The sequence below is a fragment of the Micromonas pusilla genome (assembly GCF_000151265.4).
Source record: "Micromonas pusilla CCMP1545 genomic scaffold MICPUCscaffold_13, whole genome shotgun sequence".
NCBI lineage: Eukaryota > Viridiplantae > Chlorophyta > Mamiellophyceae > Mamiellales > Mamiellaceae > Micromonas > Micromonas pusilla.
Genome location: NW_003315894.1, coordinates 360,333 through 381,349, shown reverse-complemented (window position 1 = coordinate 381,349; position 21,017 = coordinate 360,333). Strand labels below are relative to the sequence as shown.

General features: G+C 66.0%; 10 protein-coding genes across 10 annotated transcripts in view; 4 read left to right on the top strand and 6 right to left on the bottom strand.

Annotated features, from left to right (window-relative positions):
• Positions 1 to 21: 21 nt before the first annotated feature.
• On the bottom strand, positions 22 to 420 carry MICPUCDRAFT_52626 (uncharacterized protein; the record flags this gene model as incomplete). The annotated part of the gene is made up of 1 exon (XM_003062776.1): positions 22 to 420. The coding sequence occupies one exon, from the start codon at positions 418 to 420 to the stop codon at positions 22 to 24; it is 399 nt and encodes a 132-aa protein (XP_003062822.1).
• A 520-nt stretch (positions 421 to 940) lies between these two features.
• Positions 941 to 3,490, bottom strand: MICPUCDRAFT_48676 (uncharacterized protein; the record flags this gene model as incomplete). Its single annotated transcript, XM_003062775.1, has 1 exon — positions 941 to 3,490. One exon carries the CDS (start codon positions 3,488 to 3,490, stop codon positions 941 to 943), a length of 2,550 nt encoding a protein of 849 aa, XP_003062821.1.
• A 758-nt stretch (positions 3,491 to 4,248) lies between these two features.
• On the top strand, positions 4,249 to 5,172 carry MICPUCDRAFT_52624 (uncharacterized protein; the record flags this gene model as incomplete). The annotated part of the gene is made up of 1 exon (XM_003062983.1): positions 4,249 to 5,172. One exon carries the CDS (start codon positions 4,249 to 4,251, stop codon positions 5,170 to 5,172), a length of 924 nt encoding a protein of 307 aa, XP_003063029.1.
• A 505-nt stretch (positions 5,173 to 5,677) lies between these two features.
• On the top strand, positions 5,678 to 6,430 carry MICPUCDRAFT_52623 (uncharacterized protein; the record flags this gene model as incomplete). The annotated part of the gene is made up of 1 exon (XM_003062982.1): positions 5,678 to 6,430. One exon carries the CDS (start codon positions 5,678 to 5,680, stop codon positions 6,428 to 6,430), a length of 753 nt encoding a protein of 250 aa, XP_003063028.1.
• A 509-nt stretch (positions 6,431 to 6,939) lies between these two features.
• Positions 6,940 to 10,556, top strand: MICPUCDRAFT_48675 (uncharacterized protein; the record flags this gene model as incomplete). Its single annotated transcript, XM_003062981.1, has 3 exons — positions 6,940 to 8,055; positions 8,174 to 9,021; positions 9,467 to 10,556. The coding sequence occupies 3 exons, from the start codon at positions 6,940 to 6,942 to the stop codon at positions 10,554 to 10,556; spliced, it is 3,054 nt and encodes a 1,017-aa protein (XP_003063027.1).
• Positions 10,557 to 11,364: 808 nt separating this feature from the next.
• On the bottom strand, positions 11,365 to 12,214 carry MICPUCDRAFT_52621 (uncharacterized protein; the record flags this gene model as incomplete). The annotated part of the gene is made up of 2 exons (XM_003062774.1): positions 11,365 to 11,729; positions 11,881 to 12,214. The coding sequence occupies 2 exons, from the start codon at positions 12,212 to 12,214 to the stop codon at positions 11,365 to 11,367; spliced, it is 699 nt and encodes a 232-aa protein (XP_003062820.1).
• Positions 12,215 to 12,350: 136 nt separating this feature from the next.
• Positions 12,351 to 14,907, bottom strand: MICPUCDRAFT_52620 (uncharacterized protein). The gene is made up of 2 exons (XM_003062773.1): positions 13,917 to 14,907; positions 12,351 to 13,715 (listed from the first exon to the last, which is right to left on the bottom strand). Exons 1-2 carry the CDS (start codon positions 14,667 to 14,669, stop codon positions 12,474 to 12,476), a joined length of 1,995 nt encoding a protein of 664 aa, XP_003062819.1. The 5' UTR covers positions 14,670 to 14,907; the 3' UTR covers positions 12,351 to 12,473.
• A 478-nt stretch (positions 14,908 to 15,385) lies between these two features.
• On the bottom strand, positions 15,386 to 16,942 carry MICPUCDRAFT_22022 (uncharacterized protein; the record flags this gene model as incomplete). Its single annotated transcript, XM_003062772.1, has 3 exons — positions 15,386 to 15,713; positions 15,898 to 16,133; positions 16,376 to 16,942. Coding segments are annotated over 3 exons (1,131 nt in total), but the record flags the coding sequence as incomplete, so codon positions are not given.
• A 601-nt stretch (positions 16,943 to 17,543) lies between these two features.
• Positions 17,544 to 19,953, top strand: MICPUCDRAFT_44858 (uncharacterized protein; the record flags this gene model as incomplete). Its single annotated transcript, XM_003062980.1, has 5 exons — positions 17,544 to 17,710; positions 17,929 to 18,068; positions 18,283 to 18,842; positions 19,155 to 19,684; positions 19,911 to 19,953. 5 exons carry the CDS (start codon positions 17,544 to 17,546, stop codon positions 19,951 to 19,953), a joined length of 1,440 nt encoding a protein of 479 aa, XP_003063026.1.
• A 306-nt stretch (positions 19,954 to 20,259) lies between these two features.
• Positions 20,260 to 21,017, bottom strand: part of MICPUCDRAFT_29418 (uncharacterized protein) — a 1,523-nt gene continuing 765 nt past the window's right edge. Inside the window, exon 2 of the mRNA XM_003062771.1 lies at positions 20,260 to 20,895. Within this exon, the coding sequence (XP_003062817.1) occupies positions 20,492 to 20,895 (404 nt within the window). The 3' untranslated portion in view covers positions 20,260 to 20,491. The remainder of the gene's footprint in view (positions 20,896 to 21,017) is intronic.

Sequence of the window (21,017 nt, the reverse complement as noted above, 5' to 3'; positions counted from 1 at the left end):
TCGGCGTCGGTCGTGGTTAGGTCAGGTCGGGTTTGAGCGCAGTTGGTTCTGTTCGCGGCGGGTGAAAAGAAAGAACGCCACGACGCCGACCCCGCGACGTCGCACCTGGCCGAACTCGCGCGAGGGCACGCCGAGCCCGCGCGGGTCGTCGACGTCGAAGTCGAGCCCGCGCGACATGTTCAGCGGCGCGCGCGGGACGTCCGCGAGCGCGCCTAGGTCGCGCGTCGGCGAGGTGGGAATCGGCGTCGCCTTTGCGACGTCGTTCGCCGCGAACGCGGCGCGTCCGACGTCGAGCACGGTCCCGCGCGCGTCCGCGACGCGCGGCGCGACCGCGAACATCGCGAGGACGAGCGCGAGCGCGACGACGGCGCGAGGCGAGGGAGAGGGAGAGGGCGCGGGAGAGCGCGCGGAGGGAGGCATCGTCGGCGCGCGTCGAGCAGGGAGCCGCGGCGGCGTGATGTGATGTGACGCGCGAGCGACGGCGCGCGCGCGGGGTCGATACGACGAGGAGCGGTGGTCTCGGAAGACGCGAACAGAACGAGGCGAGGTTCGTAGGACGGGTCGACGACGGGACGTGTTTCGTCCTCTCATCAACCAAAAAACGCTCTCTTCTACTTACTTATTCCGCGTCGACGTGAACGGCTGCCAGTGAAGCTTCATGCGAACGCTTCCCTTGACGCCCTTCGTCTTCGCCGCGGAGTGCGACGCGCTCAGCTCGAAGTCGCCCTCGCGCGTGCGCGGCTCCATCGGGTCGCCCTCGTCCAGCCTCAGCGCGGAGACGAGATCGATCTCCGCGCTCCCGAGAGGATCTCTCGACTTTGGGTCGTTCCATACGAGCGAATATCGGGGTGGAGTTGAAAGGCGTCAGATGGAGTTGAAAGGCGTCGAGGGCGGGGATTGAAAGCGAGGTGTGGGCGGAGAGATGCGACGGCAAAAGTCCTTAAGGATCGGCGTTCACCACGCCGACGGGGTCGTATGGGGACCAGTGTATAGAACGCGCCTTTTTCAGGAGCATCACGTCCCGGTCGAAGCACTCCACGATGAGCGGCGTCCGCTCGAGGACGCCGACGAACTCGAACTCCTCGCCCCACTCCGGGTCCAACGTCTTCTGGATCACCTTGCTCTTGTGCCGGATGAACTCCGGCCTCTTCGACGAGCCCTTCTTGCGCTTCGTCGACGCTTTGCCCCCCTCCCCCGGCGCGTCCGCGGAGGAACGCTGAGGGTCCTCGACGTTCAGCTCCGCCTTCTCCATCGCGAGCTTGCAGTACGGGTCGCTGAAGCCGTTGTAATCGCCCACTTTCAGATCCTTACCGCTGATGAGCTTCACCGTGAGCATCCCCCAGCCTCGGAACCACTCCTCCGCCGCGGAGCCCTCGCCGCCGGCGATGTCGAAGGGAACGTACGTCAAATCCAGAGTGACCGTCATGGGCTTCAGCCCTTTCTTCGCGTTGATCTTCGCCGTCTCCGGGAACGCGACCGTGAACGACATCGTGACTTGCGGCTCCAGCGCGTCGAGCGCGACGGTCGTGGATCCGATGCAGTCGTCGTCGTTCCCGAGCCCGTTCGCGTCGTCGTCCATGACGTCGACTTTCAACTTTCTCGCGTTGACGTCGTCCACGAGCATGAAATGCTGCTCGTTCCACACCGGGTTCGCATCGTTGTCCACGACTTTCGTGAAGATCTTGTTCTTTCCTCGCAGCTGGAACGACAGGTACGGGTCCGAGGGCGAGAACATGTCCACGGACGGGACGTCCGTGGCGTGCCGCGCGGCGACGACGACGATCCCCGTGATCTTGTTCACCATGACGTTTTCGTAGTACTTCTTGTACGGCATCGTCTCGCCGTTCTTCAGCGTGATCTCCTGGTTGTCGAACGCGAGCGGGACGTTGATTCGCTCCGGCCACACCATGCTATTCCCTAAGACGTCCGAGAGGAACCCCTCGAGCCAGTTTTGAATCTTCGTGCTCATCCGCCCTTCCAGACCTAGCGGGAGCTCCAGGTCAAAGTCAAACTTCGGCTTCTCCGTGAGCGAGATGGTCATTCCCGCGAACGGCGTGAACGTCGGAACGAACGGCTGCAGCGTCACGCGCACGCTGGCGTACATCTCGAGATCTTTCACGCCAATCTTGATCGCGGTCCCGATGTGCGTCGTCGCCGCGATCATGATCTTCGAGTTGCCGTTCCACTGGACGTTGAAATCCAACGAGAGGCCCATGTCGTCCGAGCGCAAGCCGACGAACGACACGCGCGATATCTGAATGCTCTCGTCCCCGAGGTCGAACTGATCCAAGAAGACCTTCGACAGTATCGACGGCCGGTACGTCTCCAGGAGCGGATCGAGCATCTTCGTGAGCATGTCGCTCACCGCTCGGTTCACGTGCGGCCACATCCTCCCGAGAAAGTCGTTCAGAAATTTGACCTTCTCGTCGTACGCGAACCGCGCCCACGTCGGCGCGCACGCGTTCCCCATCGCGAACGCGTTCTTATCCCGCGCGCGATTAAACTTGCCCATGATTCTCTCGAGCGCCTTCTTATCCTTCTCCGCGTCGTACAGCGCGCAGACGCCGCGTTTGACGATCTCCCGTCCCCGCTTCCGTCGCTCGTGATACCAGCACGACACCGCCGCCGCCGTCGCGCTCAGCGCGAACGTCTTCACGTGGTTCCCCGTCAGCATCTGCGTGATCGCGTTCCCCGCGGCGATCGACACGACGCCGCCGAAGACGCCGACGACGACGGCGACGACGACGACGGCGACGTGCGCCTGCGTCTTCGTCACGCCCACCGCGAGCCTGACGCGAATCAGCCACCGCGCCATCGGCCCTCTCGACTGTCTCACGCACGCGAGGAGGCCCATCAACACGAAGATCACGCTGAGGTACATCGTCAGCAGCGTCGTGAAGTCTTCCCCGTCGTCCTTCCATCGACGAATCGCCGCCGCCGCCGCGGACGCCGCCTCCCTCGCGGTGAGCCCGTGACCGGGGCGAAAGCCATCCCCTAAACCGAGCGCGGCGAACAGCTTGTACGCGATCGGCGCGAGCGACAGCGACGCGACGATCGCGCTGAACACGAGCGTCTGCGTCGTCGCCAGGGACGCGTTGGCCGCCACCTTGGCCGCCGCCGCGGCTTTCTGTTGTTTCGACGGCGTCCTCGTCAAGTGTCCGCCTCCGCCTCCGCCGCCGCCGCCGCTGCCGCCCTTCGGCGCCGGGAACGACGGCCCGCCGTACAGCGGCCCCGTCCCCGGGGCGTACCGCGCGTAGTCCCTGCTCGCGAGCGGCGTCGTCCGCGGCTGCGCGTGCTGCGCTTGCCTGAGCTCGCTGAAGTGCTTCGGCCGCCCGTCCGGCGTCGCGATGTTCGCCGGCGACGTCACGTCCGAGGGCGCGGCGGTCGGCGGCACGTGCGCGCGTCGAACCCCGGGCGGCAGCGGTTCCTCGCGCGCGTACTTGGGCTTCTGCGGCGGTTTCGGCGGCGGCGCCGGGCGCGGCGCGTTCATCTCCTTCGCGCGCGCGATCGTCTGCTCGACGATGGCGGCGAACTCGCGCGCGGTGGTCTGCAGCGTGATTTGGTCGGGGACGAAGTCCGTCACCCCCGCGGCGATGACCTCGCGCTTCTTTTCGTCCTTCTCGTTCGGCTCCGCGGTCGGCGAGGACGGCTGAGAGCCGAACTCGCCCGACGCGGTGCGCTTCGTCTTACCGCCGCCGAAGCAGCTCATGACGCGCGGGTCGGCGGGACGGCTGGACGGATGAGGTCTCAGATGAGATAAATTAAATTAATTCACGTTGTCGGCGATTCCTCGCGGTCGCTCGCACGCGCGCCGCGGCGTTCGCGCGATGCGCCGCGCGCCGCGCGAGCGAACGTCCGCGATCGTCTCGGGGATCACGCGAGAGACGCGCGTTGGGTGAACCCGCGCGGCGCGGGCCGTGCGACGCGCGATGTGGTGCGGGGACGGGAGCGAGCGCGCTAATCGAGATCCGAGAGGCTATTCCAGCCAACCGAAACTGATCCGCGCTGCGCGCCGGGCGCGGGCTCATCAAACTAAGATTCCATACGAAAGTATATGCACTGTACTCTATGGGTTTTTTAGTCTGAATTTTCCTTGTCTACTACTCTGATGAAGTCTGAACTCTCGCTGCGCCACGTCACGCGTTCCGAGCGTTCATTCTGTGCGTTTCGTTGACGCACGCGTCGTCGTCGCACGACGCGTCACTTCACGCCGCGCCGCACGCACGCACCCCCACACACCACACGACGATGACCACGCACACGCTCTCCGCGCTCTCTCCGACGACGACCGTCTCCTTCGCCGCGAAGAAGACGACGACGACGCGCGGCGTCCGCGGCGTCTCCCGCCGCGTCGCATCGCGCGGCGTCGTCGTCGTCCGCGCGCGGGCGGTGGAGGAGCCGCCCGCGCTGAACGCGGTCGAGCGCTCGGCGAGATCCATGGGCCTGGACACGAGCGAGGGCGTCTTCGGGTTCACGCCGTTCGCGGAGTTGTGGACGGGGCGACTCGCGATGATGGGCTTCACCGTCGGCCTCGCGGAGGAACTCTGGACCGGCGATGGGATCCTCGCGCAGATCGGGATCGCGTGCCCGAACCCGATCGCGACGTCGATCCTTACCCTCGGCCTCGTCGGCGGGACCGTCGCCGGCGCCGCGAAGACGCTCAAGTCCGCGCAGGACGGCACGATGACGATGCGCACGTTCAAGCGGTGGTGCGACCTCCTCGGCGCGGACCAGGACGAGGCCGCGAGGGCGCTGTCGGTGGACATCAAAAAGATGGAGCGAAACGGATTCCTCGCGCCCGACGACCTCGCCGCGATCGCGGAGGCGCGGAGGAGCAACCCCGCGGACGCGGTCCTCTCCATGGACGGCAAGGCGGAGGCGATGGCCGCGGCCGCGGCGATGAAGATCGCCGCCGCCGAAGCGGGCGAGGCGGCTGAGGCGTCCATGATGGAGCGCGACCTCGCGGTGGGCATGCCGCCTATGGAAATAGGCGCCGGCGTCGACGCGGAGATGCGATACGCGCTCGACGTAGAGATGAACAACGGACGATGGGCGATGCTCGGGTTCGCGCTCGCGGTGTTCTTGGAGGCGAGCACGGGGAACGGGATCATGGGTCAGTTGATCGGGTACGCGAAGGCTCTCGGCGTGCTCGGGCCGGACTCGGGGTTCTGAACGACGCGACGGGGGACGAGGAGGACGGCGGAGGAGGGATGGACGGATGAACGACGATGCATTTTTTGATTTTTTTCTCATTTTTTGGTCGAAGAGAGGAAGCGCGCGAGCGCGGGGCGGGGCGGATAGACGACGAGCGCGTCTCGTCCCCCCCCTCGCGCGAGAAGCGACGTAGACGGGAGCGACGACCGCGCGCGCGGTCGTTCGCGCAACGCTGTACTGCTATTTGAATATCACACGAGAGTGAACACTTTTCTGTTTCGTCACGCCTCGCCTTCCCTGCAGTGTCTGGTCTGGTCGTTCCAAGAAAACGGCACCTCGCGGGCCGCGGTCAACGGGACTACGATTCAAATCGTCGTCGTCGTCGTTCACTCCGCGGCGCGCGCGCAGGGAGAGGAGGAGGCACGCGTCGCCTCCTCGCGCGCGGTCGTTCACGTACGCTCGCGCGCCCGCGCGTCGTCGTCGTCGTCGTCGTCGTCGTCGTCGTCGTCGTCGTCGCGACGTCATGGCGTCCGACGCGGTGCAGGCCGCCATCGAGAACGAGCGCCTGCTCCGCAAGCGCTACATGAGCGAGAGCGAGACGAACCTCGGCCCCGCGCTGTTCGAGGCGATGCGACGCTTGTACAGCATGCCCGAACTCCCCGCGAACCCGTACTTCTTCGTCGCGACGCAGCTCACCGCGCACAGCTCGCACGGCAACGACAGCGTGTGGGAGTGGGACGACGAGGAGGTGTACTGGATGCTCGAGGACGTCGAGCTCGTGGACGGCAACGCGCACTGCTGCAAGCTCGTGCGATGGGGCGACGCGTGGGGGTTACCGCACGTCCTGCGCGGCGCGGACCGCGAAGGTCTGACGGACATGCGCGCGCTGCTGTCCAAGTTCCCGAGGGCGTTGTTCCCGGGCGGGGACCCGCAACCAGACCCGAGGAACCCGGACAGCGTCTTCACGGTGATGACGTCGCTGCAGGAGGGGTGCCTCCATCACCGGCGATGGCAGGGCGCGCCGTCGAGGATCGGGCTCAGGCACGACGTGCTCGTGGACGCGCCGGACATGGTCAGCGCGGTGCAAACGTTCGCGGATCACATCGTGGACACCGTGGAGAGGGTCGTGGAGGCGTCCGAGGCGAACAGCACGAAGGGGGTGCTGCTGACGCCGTCGTCGCCGAGCGAGAACTGGACGTGGGCGGCGCAGGCGCGTTCTAGTATCCCACACCGGTCCCCGTACGACCGCGTCCGCGTGGTGAACGTCGATCCTTAAGGACTTTTGGGTCCCGGCGCATCTCTCCGCCCAGGGTCCCTCGCTTTCAATCCCGACACACCTCGACGCCTTTCAACTCCGCTTCTGACGCCTTTCAACTCCACCCCGATATCATCGCTCGTATGGACAATTACCCTCAGCGGCGGTGCGAAAAACGCGCGCAGTGGTGGCCGTGGAGGAAGATACGTAACGATCGACGCGGGTTCGAGACGGCGATCAAGAGGAGCGTGGCGTCGCATCACCACGTCGCGATACAGGTCACGACGCGCGCGGCGGTGCCGCCGCCGCTGTTGGACTCCGCGTACGGAACGTCGGTGGACTTCGCCGAGGAGGAGGGCGTGGACAACCTGGTGATGCACTTCAGCACGCGCGCGTATTTCGTGTTTCATCACCGGATCAAGAAGAAAGAGGGCCCCGCGGGGCTGGCGATGCATTACGGAACGCTCCCGTTCGAGGCGTTATACTCCGGGGTATTTTTCGAGCAGGTCACCGCGTCGGCGTACATCGCGATGTTCGGCGCGGCGATCACGCCGACGTCGCCGATGGTGATGAAGGCGAACACCGAGCGCCTCCTCGGGCTCGGTTTGAAGGCGAAACGGAAAGATAACGTCAGCCGAATGATTCGCGTCGCGATCATGATCTTGCTCCTGCGCGGCGACATCGGGTGGGAAGAAGAGCCCGGGACGAAGATGCGCGACCGAGCGTTCATAGACATGATTCGGTTCACGTGCTCGCCGTCGATGTGGATCTTCAACGTCGCGCAAGAGTGCGACATATTGGCGAAACTCTTCGCCGGACCCACGGCGCTGAGAAGAACCGCCGCCAACGCGCAGCAGCTGCACGACCACCTCCGACATCTCGCGCGGCGCGTGAACGACTTCATGATCACCGCGACGCACCGAGATTACGCGATTCTACCGCTTCAGCAGATGTGCGAGGGCGCGTTTAAGCACGCGATCGAAGGCTGCGGCAGGGACGGCTTATCCCTCGCCGCTCTGGACACGATGAACCCGGCCGCGCACGCCGCGGAGCGCGCGCTGTATACCGCGAAACTGTTGTGCTCCGTCGTGGCGTTGACGAGACAGCAAGAGCTGCACATGATGAAGCCGCACCTCGCGTTGATCGAAGCCGGCGCGTTTTCCATCAACTTGATCAACCGGTCGGAGAACACCGCGGAGGAGGAAGATTCGCTCGCGTTCGCGTTGACGGATTACGTCGAGCTGGCCATCGCGCACAAGAAGAAGAAAGCAAAGAAGAAGAAGAAGAAGACGTTCGCGCAGAAGATGAGCGACTTCGGGCACCTCCTCGCGAAGGCGTTTCTGGACGCGTCGGACACGGACGAATCCGACGGCGACGACGAGAACGAGCGAAAAAAGAAGGAGGCGCGTCGGAAACGCAAGATGCTAGAGAAGAGCGACGGGCTCGGCCTCGCGAAGTTAAACGGTATCCCGCTCGTGGACCCGCGGATGAAGGAGCCGCCGCTCGCGGACATCGACAAGGTGTGGCACCGCGTCTACGAAGTCGTCGCCCCGATCGCGACGCTGCACTTGGACGCCGGCGAGCGGTGGGTGCGGCGGCACAGGTACGCGCCGCCGCGGATGCACACGCCGGCGTTGTTGTTACAGGTGCGTTCTTTCTGAGCACACGTTTCTCACCCACCGCTGGGTTACGGTAGTTTCAACATTCGATCGCGTCCCCTTTCAACTGACCGATGAACTTTTTTTTGAATGGAACGGCCCACAGTACGCGGTGGACGCGCGCCTGGACGAGACCCTCCAGGAGATCATCACGGAAGTGTCGCAGCCGCCGATGTCGCGCAACCCGTTCTCGATCGTCGTGCGAAGGCTGAGGGATCAGGGTCACCAGATGGAGGTGTCGTTCAAGATCAACGGCGGCGCGTTGAAGGACTCGACGCGCGGCGGCGGCGACTCGGTGAAGTCCGTCGACGGCGTCTCGGGACTGAATAAAGTCGGCGTATTCGCGACGCGGCCTCGGTTATCGCTCATGGACGCGAAGAAGGCGATCTACGCCGCGCGGCCGCCGCGGGAGCGAGGCGCGAACGGCGGCGGGCGAGGGGCCTCCGGGCCGATCGTTTTCGGCGTGTACTCCGCGGTGTGCGTCGCGGACCCGGTGCGTCTGTGTAAGATTCGAGACGCGATTCCGGACTTGATGCGATCGCGGCAGTGGCAGGATGGCTCGTACCAGTTCGAGCAAGTCAGCGCGTTCGGCGGCGACGCCGCGTTCACCGCGGGGTTGGGCCCTCTGCCGGACAAGGACGAAGACGTGAAAACCAAGGCTGAATACGCGGACAAGGAGGCGCACAAGGCGGCCAAGACGAGGGCGAAGAAAATCTCAAACAAGCTCGGGTTCACGCCCGTGATCGAGGAGCACACACGCGCGTCCGGTCCGAACCTCGAGGAAGCGTGCGACGCGTACGCCGCGGACATCATTCGACGGCTGCTCATAATGCAAGACGACGCGCCCTGGCTCGTGCACGAGCTGTTGCTCCCGAAGGTTTTACTCCAGACCCCCGACGAGGAGGAAGCCGAGCGAGCGGCCAAGCTCAAGATTAAGGCGCGTTCTATACACTGGTCCCCATACGACCGCGTCGGCGTGGTGAACGCCGATCCTTAAGGACGTTTGCCGTCGCATCTCTCCGCCCACCCCACGCTTTCAACCCCCGACCTCGACGTCATTCAACTCCACCTGACGCCTTTCAACTCCACCCCGACATTCGCTTGTATGGAACGGCCCTAAGCTCGAGGACGAGGGGTTCGAGAAGCTCGTCGAGGAGGCGGACGCGATCCGCTTGGACAGCCGCGGGTACGAGCGCGGCGGAAATGGCGGCGCGCGAGGCGGCGGCGGCGCGCGGGCCAGCGCGCTGGGTTCGATCGCGGAGGGCGAGAGAGAGGGCGAGAGCAGCCCTGGGACCGGCGGCGGCGGCGGCGGCGGCGTCGCGACGAACCTCGAGAGCGACTTCGACCGCGAACGCGTCGCGACGCCGCCCAATCTCGAACGACCGCACACGTCCGACAGCGCGCTCGAAGAGCAGAGACGGCGTCAGCGCGCGATCGCGCTCGAGCTCCGCGCGTCCGGCGCCGCGGGGAACTTGGGGCAAAACGCGATGCAGCAGGGCGACGTCGAGCGCGTGCAGTGGGACGAGATTCACGCGGATCAACGGCGCGTGAGGAAGATGATCAGTAAAGTCGCGCAGCAGGGCGCGGAGAGCTGCGCGCAGCTCACGGTGAAGTTCGGGGACAAGTACATCCCCGTGTTTGTCAACCTCAAGCTCGACTTTCGTCAGACGATCAACACGCGCTTCGGCGGCGGAGAGGAGAAGAGAAGATCCGTCGACGACGACGACGCGTGGCCTTTAGACGCGTACTCGATGGTGTTCACGGACAAGATGGACGCGCTCGCGTGGTACGACTGGCACGCGCACAAGGGAGATCCGTGCCACCCCGCGCTCGCGGCCCCGGCGGCGGAGCATTACCAGCTCGAGGAGAAACATCTCGAGTCGGAGATGGACTATCTCGCCGCGATTCGATGCCGCATCGTTCGCGCGTTGATTTTACAGGAATCGTTCGGAAGAATCGCGCACCTCACCGCGTGCCTCATGGGCTACCCCATGGCGACGCAGGTGTTACAGGACGACAACAACATGCTATCGCACATCATAGGTCTCGCGGACGCCCCGGAGGAGCTCCTGGTGAAGATTGACACGCGGCGCGCGCGCGCGGCGTTGAGAGACTACGTCGACGACGCGGCAAAGGTGCTGACGTCGCCGGCGATGTCGTACCAGATCGGGGCGAACCGCGTGATGCGCAAGAAGCTCGTGGACATCAAGGCGCTCGACGCGCAAACGAAGGGGATGATGGACGTGGAGGGGATGCGCATGCTCGAGGAAGTGAACACGTGGATGACTGTCAGCGAGACGTGCACGTCGAAGAGTCTGTACCGGATCATCACCGAGCAGGATGAGAAAGTGGGCGCGAAGAAGGCGGAGGCGGCGGCGCGGAGGGAGCGGCGGCACCGCGAGAAGGAGCACCGAATGACGCAGATCGAGGCGCACAAGAAGCGTGCGAGCTCTCGGCACCAGGAAGAGAACGTCCGGCACCTGATTTGAGGATGCAGATCGCGCGCGCGCGCGCGCGCTTCGGTCGTCGGTCGATAGCTAGCGGCAGTCGCGCGAGGTACTTCCGTAGTAGTCAAGTCAGAACGCGCGGCAGTACACGTTTCGTTCGTTCGTTCGTTCGCTCAGCTCGTTCACGCCGCCGCTGCGGCGTCTCCGCCTCCGCCGCCTCCGCCTCCGCCTTCTCCTCCTCCCGCGCCGGTCCCGCCGCCTCCCAACGTCTCGAGCGACCGTCTGAGGGTCGTTCCGTGCGAAATACGTTCATCGGTCAGTCGAAAGGGGGCGACGCGATCAGACGTCGAAACCGAGGGATGGGTGAAAAACAAAACAAAACGTTCTCAGAACGAACGCGCCTCAGCGCGTCCACGTCCCGCATGCACGCCCTCGCGTCCTCCGCGCGCACCTCTGCGCCCGCGTTCCTCAACCCGTCGATCACGCCGCGACGATCGAGGCCCTCGTCCTCGAGCACGACGCCGACGATGGCCGCGGCGACGACGGAAGGCGGCCACCGCGTGAAGTTGAGGTCGTACAACACGCTCAGGAGGTACACCTCCGCTCTGGCGAGGGTCGGGTCGTCGCGCGCGCGAGGCGGGCGGCGTTCGAGGGCGCGTCGGTCGAAGTCGCGAGGCGTCGAGGCGCGTGCGCGCGCGTCGGGATCGAAACCGAGGGGCGCGAGGAGCGAAACGCGCGACGAACGAACGCCGGGCGGGCGAAGAAAGGAAAGGAGAGTCCGTCCTCGAGGAACGGCGTGCACCGCGCCGACGCGGTCGTATGGGGACCACCGGCGCGAGGGAGAAAGTCCTTAAGGAATGAAGTTCACAACGCGAACGCGGTCGTATGGGAACCAGTGTGAGAATAGGACGCGCCTGGAGCACAGCCGGAGGTGGTCGCCGTCGCTCGCGCCCGGGCGGTAGCCCAGGATCGTGAGAAAGCGAGGGACGTACGCGCACGGGACGACGTCGTTGAGCTTCCATCCGAGCTCTCTGAGCACCAGAGACTCCATCTTCAGGACGCACGCGCGGTCGAACGCGATGTCCACGTGTCTCTGCATCACGTCCGCGTCGTACCTCGTGCTCTCGCTGAACTTGACGGCTACGGTGACGCACGCGTTGGCGACGAGGTGGAAGATCCAGCCGTCGCTGAGGTGGACGTCGAAGCGATTCGCGCCTGGAGGGGGGGGGGGGTCGTGGAGGATGCGAGGTCGTCGTCGTCGTCGTCGTCGTCGTCGTCGTCGTCGTCGTCGTCGCGCGAGGGAAGGAAACGCAAACGATCGAAAGGAGGGACCACGACGGAGACGCGCGTGTTCTTTTTTGCGCACCCAAGAACCTGTCGAGGTAGCGGCACGCGAGCGACGTCGTCGTGCAGTCCAGGCCAAAGATGAGCTGGTTCTTCACGATCCCCTCGACGAGGATCCCTCGGAGCTGCGCGACGGCGTCGCACAGCGTGCGCCGTGACGCGAGCGTCTCGAGGAACTGCCGCCCTTCTTCCGCGAGGACGCCTCTTACTTCGTCGACGCTCGACGCGCGGAGCGCCGCGAACGCGGGGTAGTCGCGCGCCGCGATCGCCGCGCGCTCCGCGAGCGTCGCGGCCGTCGCCGTCGCGGACGCCGGCGGCGGGACGGCGCCGCGATCGGTCCGGGGCGCGCGGTGCATGCGACGGCGAGCGGCGGGAGAATACCACGACGACGCGGCGAGAGCGCGTCTTTCTCAGGTCTTTCTGTTCGTTCAAATACGATCACAGGAGTGTGCAAGCTGTGCGCGGGGCGTCGCCGACGTCGGGCGCGTGGTAAGATGAAAGAATAGTACCATTGTTACATCGTCATGACTCATAACGTACGTCGTGCCTTCGTTCGATGCGAACGCGCGTTACTCATAAAGAAGAAAGAACCGACCGCGTCGGTCGCGAGGGCCGTCACGCCGCTCGCTGCTCCATCCCCCCGCCGCCGCCGCCGCGCGGCAGCGGACTCTGCTCCACCGAGCTCACCACGGGCGAGTGCGCGGGTCGAGACGCCGCCCTCGCGGGCCTCGCGCCGTCGTCGTCCCCCCTCTCCCTCTCATCGTACCCCCGGGGTCCCGCTCCTCCCGCGTCGAGGCCTCGAGGCGTGACGAACCCCCCGCGCATCGACTTCGACTTGGAGGACGCGCGCTGCGGGTCGGAAGCCCTTTCGGCGAAGTCATTTTCGCGCGCCGCCTCGGCCTCGTCCTCCGCGCCGCCGTCGATCATCGCGTTGAGCGCGGCGACTTTCGCGAGCTCCGCCCTCAGCGCGCTCGCCTGCGCGCTCGACGCGCGCACGAGCGACTCGAGCTGCTCCACCCTCGCTTCGTAGCGCGCGTTGCTCTCGCGTAAGAGCGCCGCTTGCTGCGTCGCGTGCGTCGCGCGCGCGCGCAGGAAATCTCGTTCGGAATCCGCGTCGGGGGCGCGCGGAGTGGACGCGCCCCCGCGCCGCGCGAGGGCGTCCGCGTCCGCGTCCGCGCCGGATCCTCCGCTCTCTCGCGCGCGTTTCCTCGAGCCCGATCCGCCGTAGGACGTGAGGCTGCTCGTGTGGAGCAAGCCGTCCGCCGCCGCCGCCGCCGCCGCCGCCGCCGCCGCCGCCGCCGCGGTGGCCGCCGCGCCGCCGCCGCTCGCGTCTTTATCCCCGACTCTCTCGCCCTCGTGCTTCTCCACGCTCGGGGTGTCTTTCGCGGCGCCCGCGGCGCCGGCCCACGTCTCGAACGGCCTGCTCTGTTTTTTTCCATCGTTCCTCCCGCCGCCGGACAGCGACCTGGACCGCGACGCGTCGCGCGGCGCGAAACTCTTCGGCGACGGCGACTTGGGCGAGTTTCCGTCGCCTCGGCTCGGATCGCTCTGCGCGCGTTCGTGGTGCTCGTTCCCCCCCTTCGCGCTGCCGCCGCCGCTGTCGTACCCGAGCGTTCGCACCGCGGACTGCACGAACGCGAGCGCGTCGACGTCGCTGTGGCGCTCCGGCGCGCGGCGCCGCACGCGGTCGGTCTGCTCGTATTCCCCGCTGGTCGCGATGGGATCGTCTTCGCTCACCGCGAGGAGCAACGCGCGCGTCTCCTCCTCCTTCGCCGCCGCCTCTCTCGCCGCGGCGCGCGCGACCGCCTCTCTCGCGTTGCTCATCGCGAGGCTCTGCTCGAGCTGCCGCACGCGCTCCTGTTTGTTGATGACGGAGGTGGAGGTGGAGGTGGACGGGGAGGTGAGCGCGAAGGAGAGAGAGAGAGAGAGAGAGAGCTGGGAAAATTCAATTTTTCTTGACGGACAGATCTGAGCGACGAACGGGCGAAAAGCGCGATCGGAGGAGGACGCGGCCCCGCCCCGCGCGGGGCCGGGCCGCGCGCGATCGACGACGCGCACCTCGATCTCCTCGAACCTATCGCGTCCGGCCGTGAACTCGTCCTCTTGCGCGGCGACGAAGCCTTGCGCGCGCATCGCGGGCAGCGGCGTGAACGACGCGCCCGCGAACCCGGCCGGAACGAGATCCGCTCCCCACTGCTGCTGCTGCTGCTGCTGCTGCTGCTGCTGCTGCTGCGTCGCGTGCTGCGCGGGTTCGACGAACCCACCATCGGGCGCGGGCGTCTGCTTCTGCGGCTCGAGATGGCGCATCGCGTCCCACAGGCCGCCCTCGTCGTCGTTCCACCCCTTATGTCCCGGCCCGAAGATGACCTTCGGCGCGCCCGGCGCTCGCGCGCGCGAGTCGTCGACGCTCGCGCGCGCGACGACGCCGCCCGCGCCCGCGCGTCCTCCGCCGCTCGCGGGGACGCTTCCAAAAGCCTCCGAGGGGGCGCGCGCTTCCGCGCGCGCGTCCGCGGCGGCGACGCACGCGTTCACGTCCGCGCCGATCGTATCCTCTTCCTCGCATGGTTTCCCGACGGCGACCCGCTCGATGGGGGTCCCGTGCATGTACAGGCGATGCACGTACCCGTACAGTCGCCGCTCCATCGCGTCCTTCACGTAGGACTCCGTCTCGCGCTTCCTCTGCGCGGGCGTCCCACTGGTGAAGATGGAAGACGCCCCGAAGAGGTCGTCGAAGCGCTTGTAATCCGCGAACTTCAGAGGGATGGGTTCCTCATCGCGCGCGCTCGTCGTCGCGCCGTTCGCGTTCCTCATCGCGCGCTCGCGTAGGACGCGCGCGTGAGGTTTCCGGGGCCGGACGTCGTGGCTCCGCGCGAAATACGATTCGCACCTCGCGCGATGGCGAGAAACCCTTCGCGCGGGCCTTCGCGTCCGGAGAACGCTCCCTCGCGCGCGATCCGAACCCGCGCGCGGACGCTCGCGCGAAGAGAACGAGAGACGTCGATGCGATTCACCGATCGACGACTCGACGCGTGCGACGGGCGCGGCGCGTCGCAAGGTGCGCGCCGGGCCGCGCGCGCGAGCGACGACGGGAAGTTCGGAAAAACGCGAGTCGAACCTCGCGCCGGGGTGACGCGGTCGCGAGCGACGCGTATGGGTATTTAGTATGGTCGCGCGTACGTTCGGTCGAACTTGCCCGCGACCCGCGGTGAAAGAAGTCACCAACGACCAGCCGAGTGATCTAAACAGGCTCTAAACGATCTAAACTTTCAGAGCCAACGAGGACCACGGAAAGCTGACACCGCATTCCTGGCCGATTTGCCCCGCTGGAAATTGCCGAAAAACTACGCGTACCACGTACGCGTGCCAATCGGTACGAGCAATTGGACAGAATATATATACGAGTAGGCCCTACAAAAAACTACGTGTACTCGAGGAATTTTTTTTTGGCGAAAACCGGTCGTTAGCGTTACAAGAAAAAGAGCGGACTTTCGCAGCCCGCAAGAGGATGGATCGTCGTCGCGCGTCGCTCACTTGACCTCGTACGCGGGATAGTCCGCGTACCCGATCTCCGGCGTCTTCCTGCTCTCCTCGCCCGCGGTGTACCACTTGCTCGCGTCGCTCTCCGCGAGCTCCCACCCGTTCGTGAGGCGATACGGCAAGTCCGGGTTGGCGATGAAAGGCCGCCCGAAGATTATCGCGTCGGCGTCGCCGGCTTCGATCGCCGCGTTCGCGGACTCGCCCGTGTACCCGACGTTCCCGAACAACGCGTTCGTGTACCCAGCATCTTTGCGCAGGCACGGCAGGTCGACCACGGGGCTCACGTCGTGGTATCCGAACCCGAGGCCGTCCATCACGCTGAGGGTCGTTCCATACAAAGCGAAGTCGGGGTGGAGTTGAAAGGCGTCAGTTGGAGTTGAAAGGCGTCGAGGGCGGGGATTGAAAGCGAGGGGTGGGCGGAGAGATGCGCCGGGCAAAGTCCTTAAGGATCGGCGTTCACCACGCCAACGCGGTCGTATGGGGACCAGTGTATAGAACGCACCTGAGGTACGCGAGGTTCATCTTCTGGAGTCGTTTGGCGTAGTGCACGAACGCGTCGTGGTTGTCCGCGCTTCCCATGCCGTTGAAGACGCCGTTGGGGGAGATCCGCACGCCGATCCTGGACGTGGGGAACGCCTTCTCCACGCACTTCTCGATGATCTCTTTGAGCAGGGTGAACCGCCCGTCGAAGTCGCCGCCGTACTTGTCGTCCCTCTTGTTCGTGGACGACTGAAGGAACTGCGGGTTAGTCGCCCCGCGCGAGGCGACGTTTTTTGGGCGGAGTTCGCGGGCGCGTCAGTGGATGTGTTTTGAAAGGCGTCATAGGGTCGAGTTTTGAAAGGCGTCATAGGGTCGAGCGGGGATTGAAACCGAGGGGTGGCGCGCGGAGAGAAACACACGCCCGCCGGGAAGTGACTAAAGTCCTCGAGGAAGAAACGCGACGCGACGCGTGGGACCGCTCTGCGCATGATACAGTACACAGAACGCGCCTGATCGAGCAGGTACCCGTTCCCGGCGTGCACCTCGATCCCGTCGAAGCCCGCCTCCTTGGCGTTCGCCGCGGCGACGCCGTACTCCTCGATCAGCGTCTCGATCTGCTCCAGCGTCAGCGGGCTCGGGGTCTCGTGCGGGTGCTTCTTAAAGTCCGCGCCCCACACGCCGTCGTGCTTCGGGTCGATGGGGACGTCGCTCGCGGAGACGACGGGCCCGCCGTCGGGCATGTACGTCGAGTGCCCGGGTCGTCCGATGTACCACAGCTGGCACGCGATCGTCCCGCCCTCGGCGTGCACGGCGTCGACGACGTTCTTCCACCCGGCGACTTGCTCGCGGGTGTAGATCCCCGGCGAGTCCGCCCAGCCGTTCGCCATCGGGGACACCGTCGTCGCCTCCGTGATGACGAGCCCCGCGCACGCGCGCTGGCGGTAGTACTCGACGTTCGTCGCGTTCGGGACGCGATCTTCGCCCGAGCGCGCGCGCGTCAGCGGCGCGAGGACGACGCGGTTCTTGAGCTCGAACTCGCCGGCTTTGAGCGGCTTGGAGAGCTCTGGGAGGAGCGGGCCTGGGGACGGCGCGAGGAGGAGGAGGATGAGGAGAGGGACGGGGGAAGCGTGAGCGCGTCGAGCGGCGGGCGGACGCGACGGACGAGCGTCTCTTCGGCTTCTCGATCGTTCATTTTATTTCGGCGGCGGAACCGACGTCGCGGAGACGGGACGCGCGATATCGATCGACGCGGCGCGCGTCCGACGCGGCGAGGACGCGCGATCTCGATCGACGCGCGCGCGCGTTGCGTACCGTGAGTGGGCATCGCGCGCGTGATGTTCGCGGGCAGCGTGCGGCGGCGCGGACGGGAGTGCGACGCGTCCCGCCCGAACCGCGGCAGTGAGTTCGGTGACGGCACGGTGACGCGTTTACAGAGCTTGGTGATCAGAAATCTGTATGGAGCCCATTCAGGTATAGTATCTGGCGCGTACACGTACGCGTGACGCGGTCGGTCGTCGTTGTCGCTCGCGCACTGTTTTCCACGGGTGCGGGTGCGCAATCGTGCGTTCGCGTCAGAAGAGGCGGCGCCGCGCTCGTCGACGCTCGCCGCACCACCGGCGACCCGAGAACTCCCCGCGCGCGCACCCCGCGCCGCGCCCGCCCGCCGCGATGGTGAAGCCGTCGAAGAACATGGGCGGCAAGTCCACGAAGAAGCAGCTGCGCGCGAAGGGCGGCGTCGCGTCGCGATACACGACTCGCAACGCGGCGCTGAACCGTCTTCAGCTCAAGCTCGCGGACTTCCGTCGTCTGTGCATCCTGAAGGGCATCCACCCGAGGTGCGCGCGTTTTGGCGTCGCGTCGCTTCGCGCGATGGTTTCCGCGTCTTCTTCTTCTTCTCCTTCGTCGCGGCGACGATGCGCGTCGAAGGCGGCCGCGACGAACGACGACCATCGAATCATCATCGCTCGCCGCCGCCGCCGCCGTCTTTTCTCCCCCTCCGCCGACGCGCGATCCCTCCCCCCGCCATCCCCGCCGCGCACTCTCGCGCGTCCAGGGAACCGAAAAAGAAACACAAGGGCCAGGGGAAGACGTACTACCACGTCAAGGACATCAACTTCCTCGCGCACGAGCCGCTCCTCGACAAGTTCCGCGCGCTGCGCGCGTACGAGCGAAAGATCAAGAAGGCCAAGGCGCGTTCTCATCACGCCGGTCCCCGTACGACCGCGTCGGCGTGGTGAACGCCGATTCTTAAGGACTTCACTTCCCGGCGCATCTCTCCGCCCAGGGTCCCTCGGTTTCGATCCCGACACACGCCCCTCGACGCCTTTCAACTCCGCTTCTGACGCCTTTCAAATCCACCCCGACGTCATCGCTCGCGTGGACCCTCGACCCCATCAGGCGAAAAAAGCGTACCACGCGGTGGACCGCCTGGAAGAGCGCAAGCCGCAGTACGGCCTGGACCACCTCGTGAAGGAGCGGTACCCGACGTTCCAGGACGCGCTACGGGACATGGACGACCCGCTGACGCTCGTGCAGCTGTTCGCGCGTCTCCCCGCGGACAAGAGACACGGGATCCCGTCCGAGGTTGTGCAGCGGTCGCGAACGCTCGCGCTCGAGTTCGAGTCGTACGTCGTGAAGACGAACGCGCTGCGCAAGTGCTTCATCTCCGTGAAGGGGATATACTACCAGGCGGTCGTGTACGGCGAGGAACTGACGTGGATGACCCCGCACGCGCTGGCGCAGACGCTGCCGGAGGACGTGGACTACAGAGTCATGCTGACGTTTTTGGAATTCTACGTCGCGATGACGGGCTTCGTGAATTACAAACTGTACCACGACCGCGGGCTGCGGTACCCGCCGCTTCTGGACTCCAAGCTCGAGGACAACGCGGGCGGGATCGTCGCGGTGATCCACACGCTCGAGGACGGCGCGAAGGCGGTCGGGTCCGGGTCGAACGCGAAAGCGTCGGTCGCGGCGCCGGCGAGGAAGAAGAGCGCGCAGGCGAGGGAGACGGAGGCGCGGTTCGACACGCTGGGCGCGAAGCTCGCGGAGCTCGCGGCGGGGACGCGCGGGGAGGAGATGGACGAGGAGGAGCTCGCGGCGAGAGAGCTCGCGGCGGCGAGGGACGGGGAGGAGGAGGAGGAGGAGTCGGACGGAGCCGGGGGTCCCGGGGTCGGCGGCGGCGCGGGCGACGGCGCGAACACCTTGGGTGATCCCGACGACGCGGCGCTCGAAGACGCCATCGCGGCGGCGGTGGGCGCGGACCCGGCGCGACGCGAGGACGACAAGCTCTGCTCGACGCTGTTCAAGGGGAGCGTGTTCTTCATCCAGCGAGAGTGCCCGAAGGACATGATGATCTTCGTCATCACGTCCTTCGGCGGCGACGTCGCGTGGGACGGCGAAGGGAGCCCGCACGACGCGTCCGACGGAGGCATCACGCACGTCGTCGCGGATCGACCGATGGACGGGAAGATGGCGTCCAACCGAGAGTACGTCGTGCCGCAGTGGGTCGTCGACTGCGCGAACTGGCGCGTGCTGATCCCGACGGAGGAGTACAAACCCGGGACGCCGCCGCCGCCGCACTTATCGCCGTTCGTGAACTCCGAGGAGGAGGGGTACACGCCGGATTACGAGAAGACGTTGAGACGGTTGAAGGCGCTCGCGAGGGCGGCGCGCGAGGGGCGGTCGCTCGCGGACGTCAGCGAAGAGGACGGGACGCGGATGCTGACCGCCGCGGAGGAAGCGGCGGAGGAAGAGCGCGCGTACGCGAAGGAGCTCAGCAAGGAAGTTCGCGGGATTCCGTACTCGAAGTCGCTGCAGGACGGCGAGAGCGAAAGCGAGAGCGAAGACGACGACGACGACGACGACGTCGAGGACGACGACGCGTCAGAGGAGGACTCCGACGACGACTCCGACGACGACTCGGACGACGACTCGGACGAAGACTCGGACGCGGACGCGAAGAAGAAGGACTCCAAACCGAAGAAGGACTCCACCAAACAGAAGAAACCTAAGAAGTCGCGCCTCACGCTCGAGATGGCGATGCGCGAGAAGGACGTCATCGTCCGCGACAGGCTGAAAGCCATGGGCGAGGACGCCGAGGCGGAGGCGATGCGGTACGTCATGCTGCCGCGGAAAAAACGCGAGTTGTACAAGGCGGCTCAGCTCGGGCTGGCGAAGAAAGAGGCGAGGGCTGCCGCGCTGGAGGAGACGAAGCGCAGGCTGAAAGCGGAGGGGAAGTACGGGAAGGATTACGCGCCCGCGGAGGCGGCGGACGACGGCGGCAAGGCGAAGAAGGGGTCGAAGAAGGCCAAGACGAGAAAGTGAACGACGAACGCTGGTTTATTAGAGTCTCGCTCCCCCCTCTTCGACGACGACGCGAACGAGCAACAGGCCGTCTCGATTGTTTAATACAATATCGCGCACGAGCCTTCTAATAATCATCTCATCTCGGCGTCTACCTCGTCTGTACACACGCCGCGCCGCGCACTCGTCGCGTCCGGGACGAGAGATGTCCACCTCCCGCCCCGGACGCGCTCTAATTAATTAACCCCCGCCAAATCAATCGCGTCGAATCGAATCGTTACTTCAAATCAGACGCGCTACCGTGACGGCCATCACACGAGCTCGATGATCGCCATCTCCGCGTTGTCCCCGCGCCTGCGCAGCGTGCGAACGATCCGCGTGTAACCGCCCGGCCTATCGCCGTACCTCCCCGGGGCAGCCTCGAACACGGCGGCGACGAGATCTTTATCGAACACGTACGCCTCCGCCTGGCGTTTTTTGTGCTCCCCGCCGTCCACGCCGAGCTTGATGATGTGCTCCACGGGCTTACGCATCGCCTTCGCGCGCGCCATCGTCGTCGTGATGCGTCCGTACCTGAGCAGGTCGGTGGTGAGGTTGCGGAGGAGCGCCTTCCTCTGGTCCGCGGGGCGGTGCAGGCGCGCGACCTTCTTCCCGTGAGAGATCATGAACCACTTTCCGCCCGCCTCGACGCCGAACGACGCGACGCCTTCCGAGCCTGCGTGAGGATAAAATAAATGGTGCGATGGGGGGGGGGCGGGGAGGTCAGCGCGCGGTCCGCGGTCGCGACGTATCGCGCGCGAGGTTCACGGGGCGCGGGGGGGGGGGCAACGCGGAGAT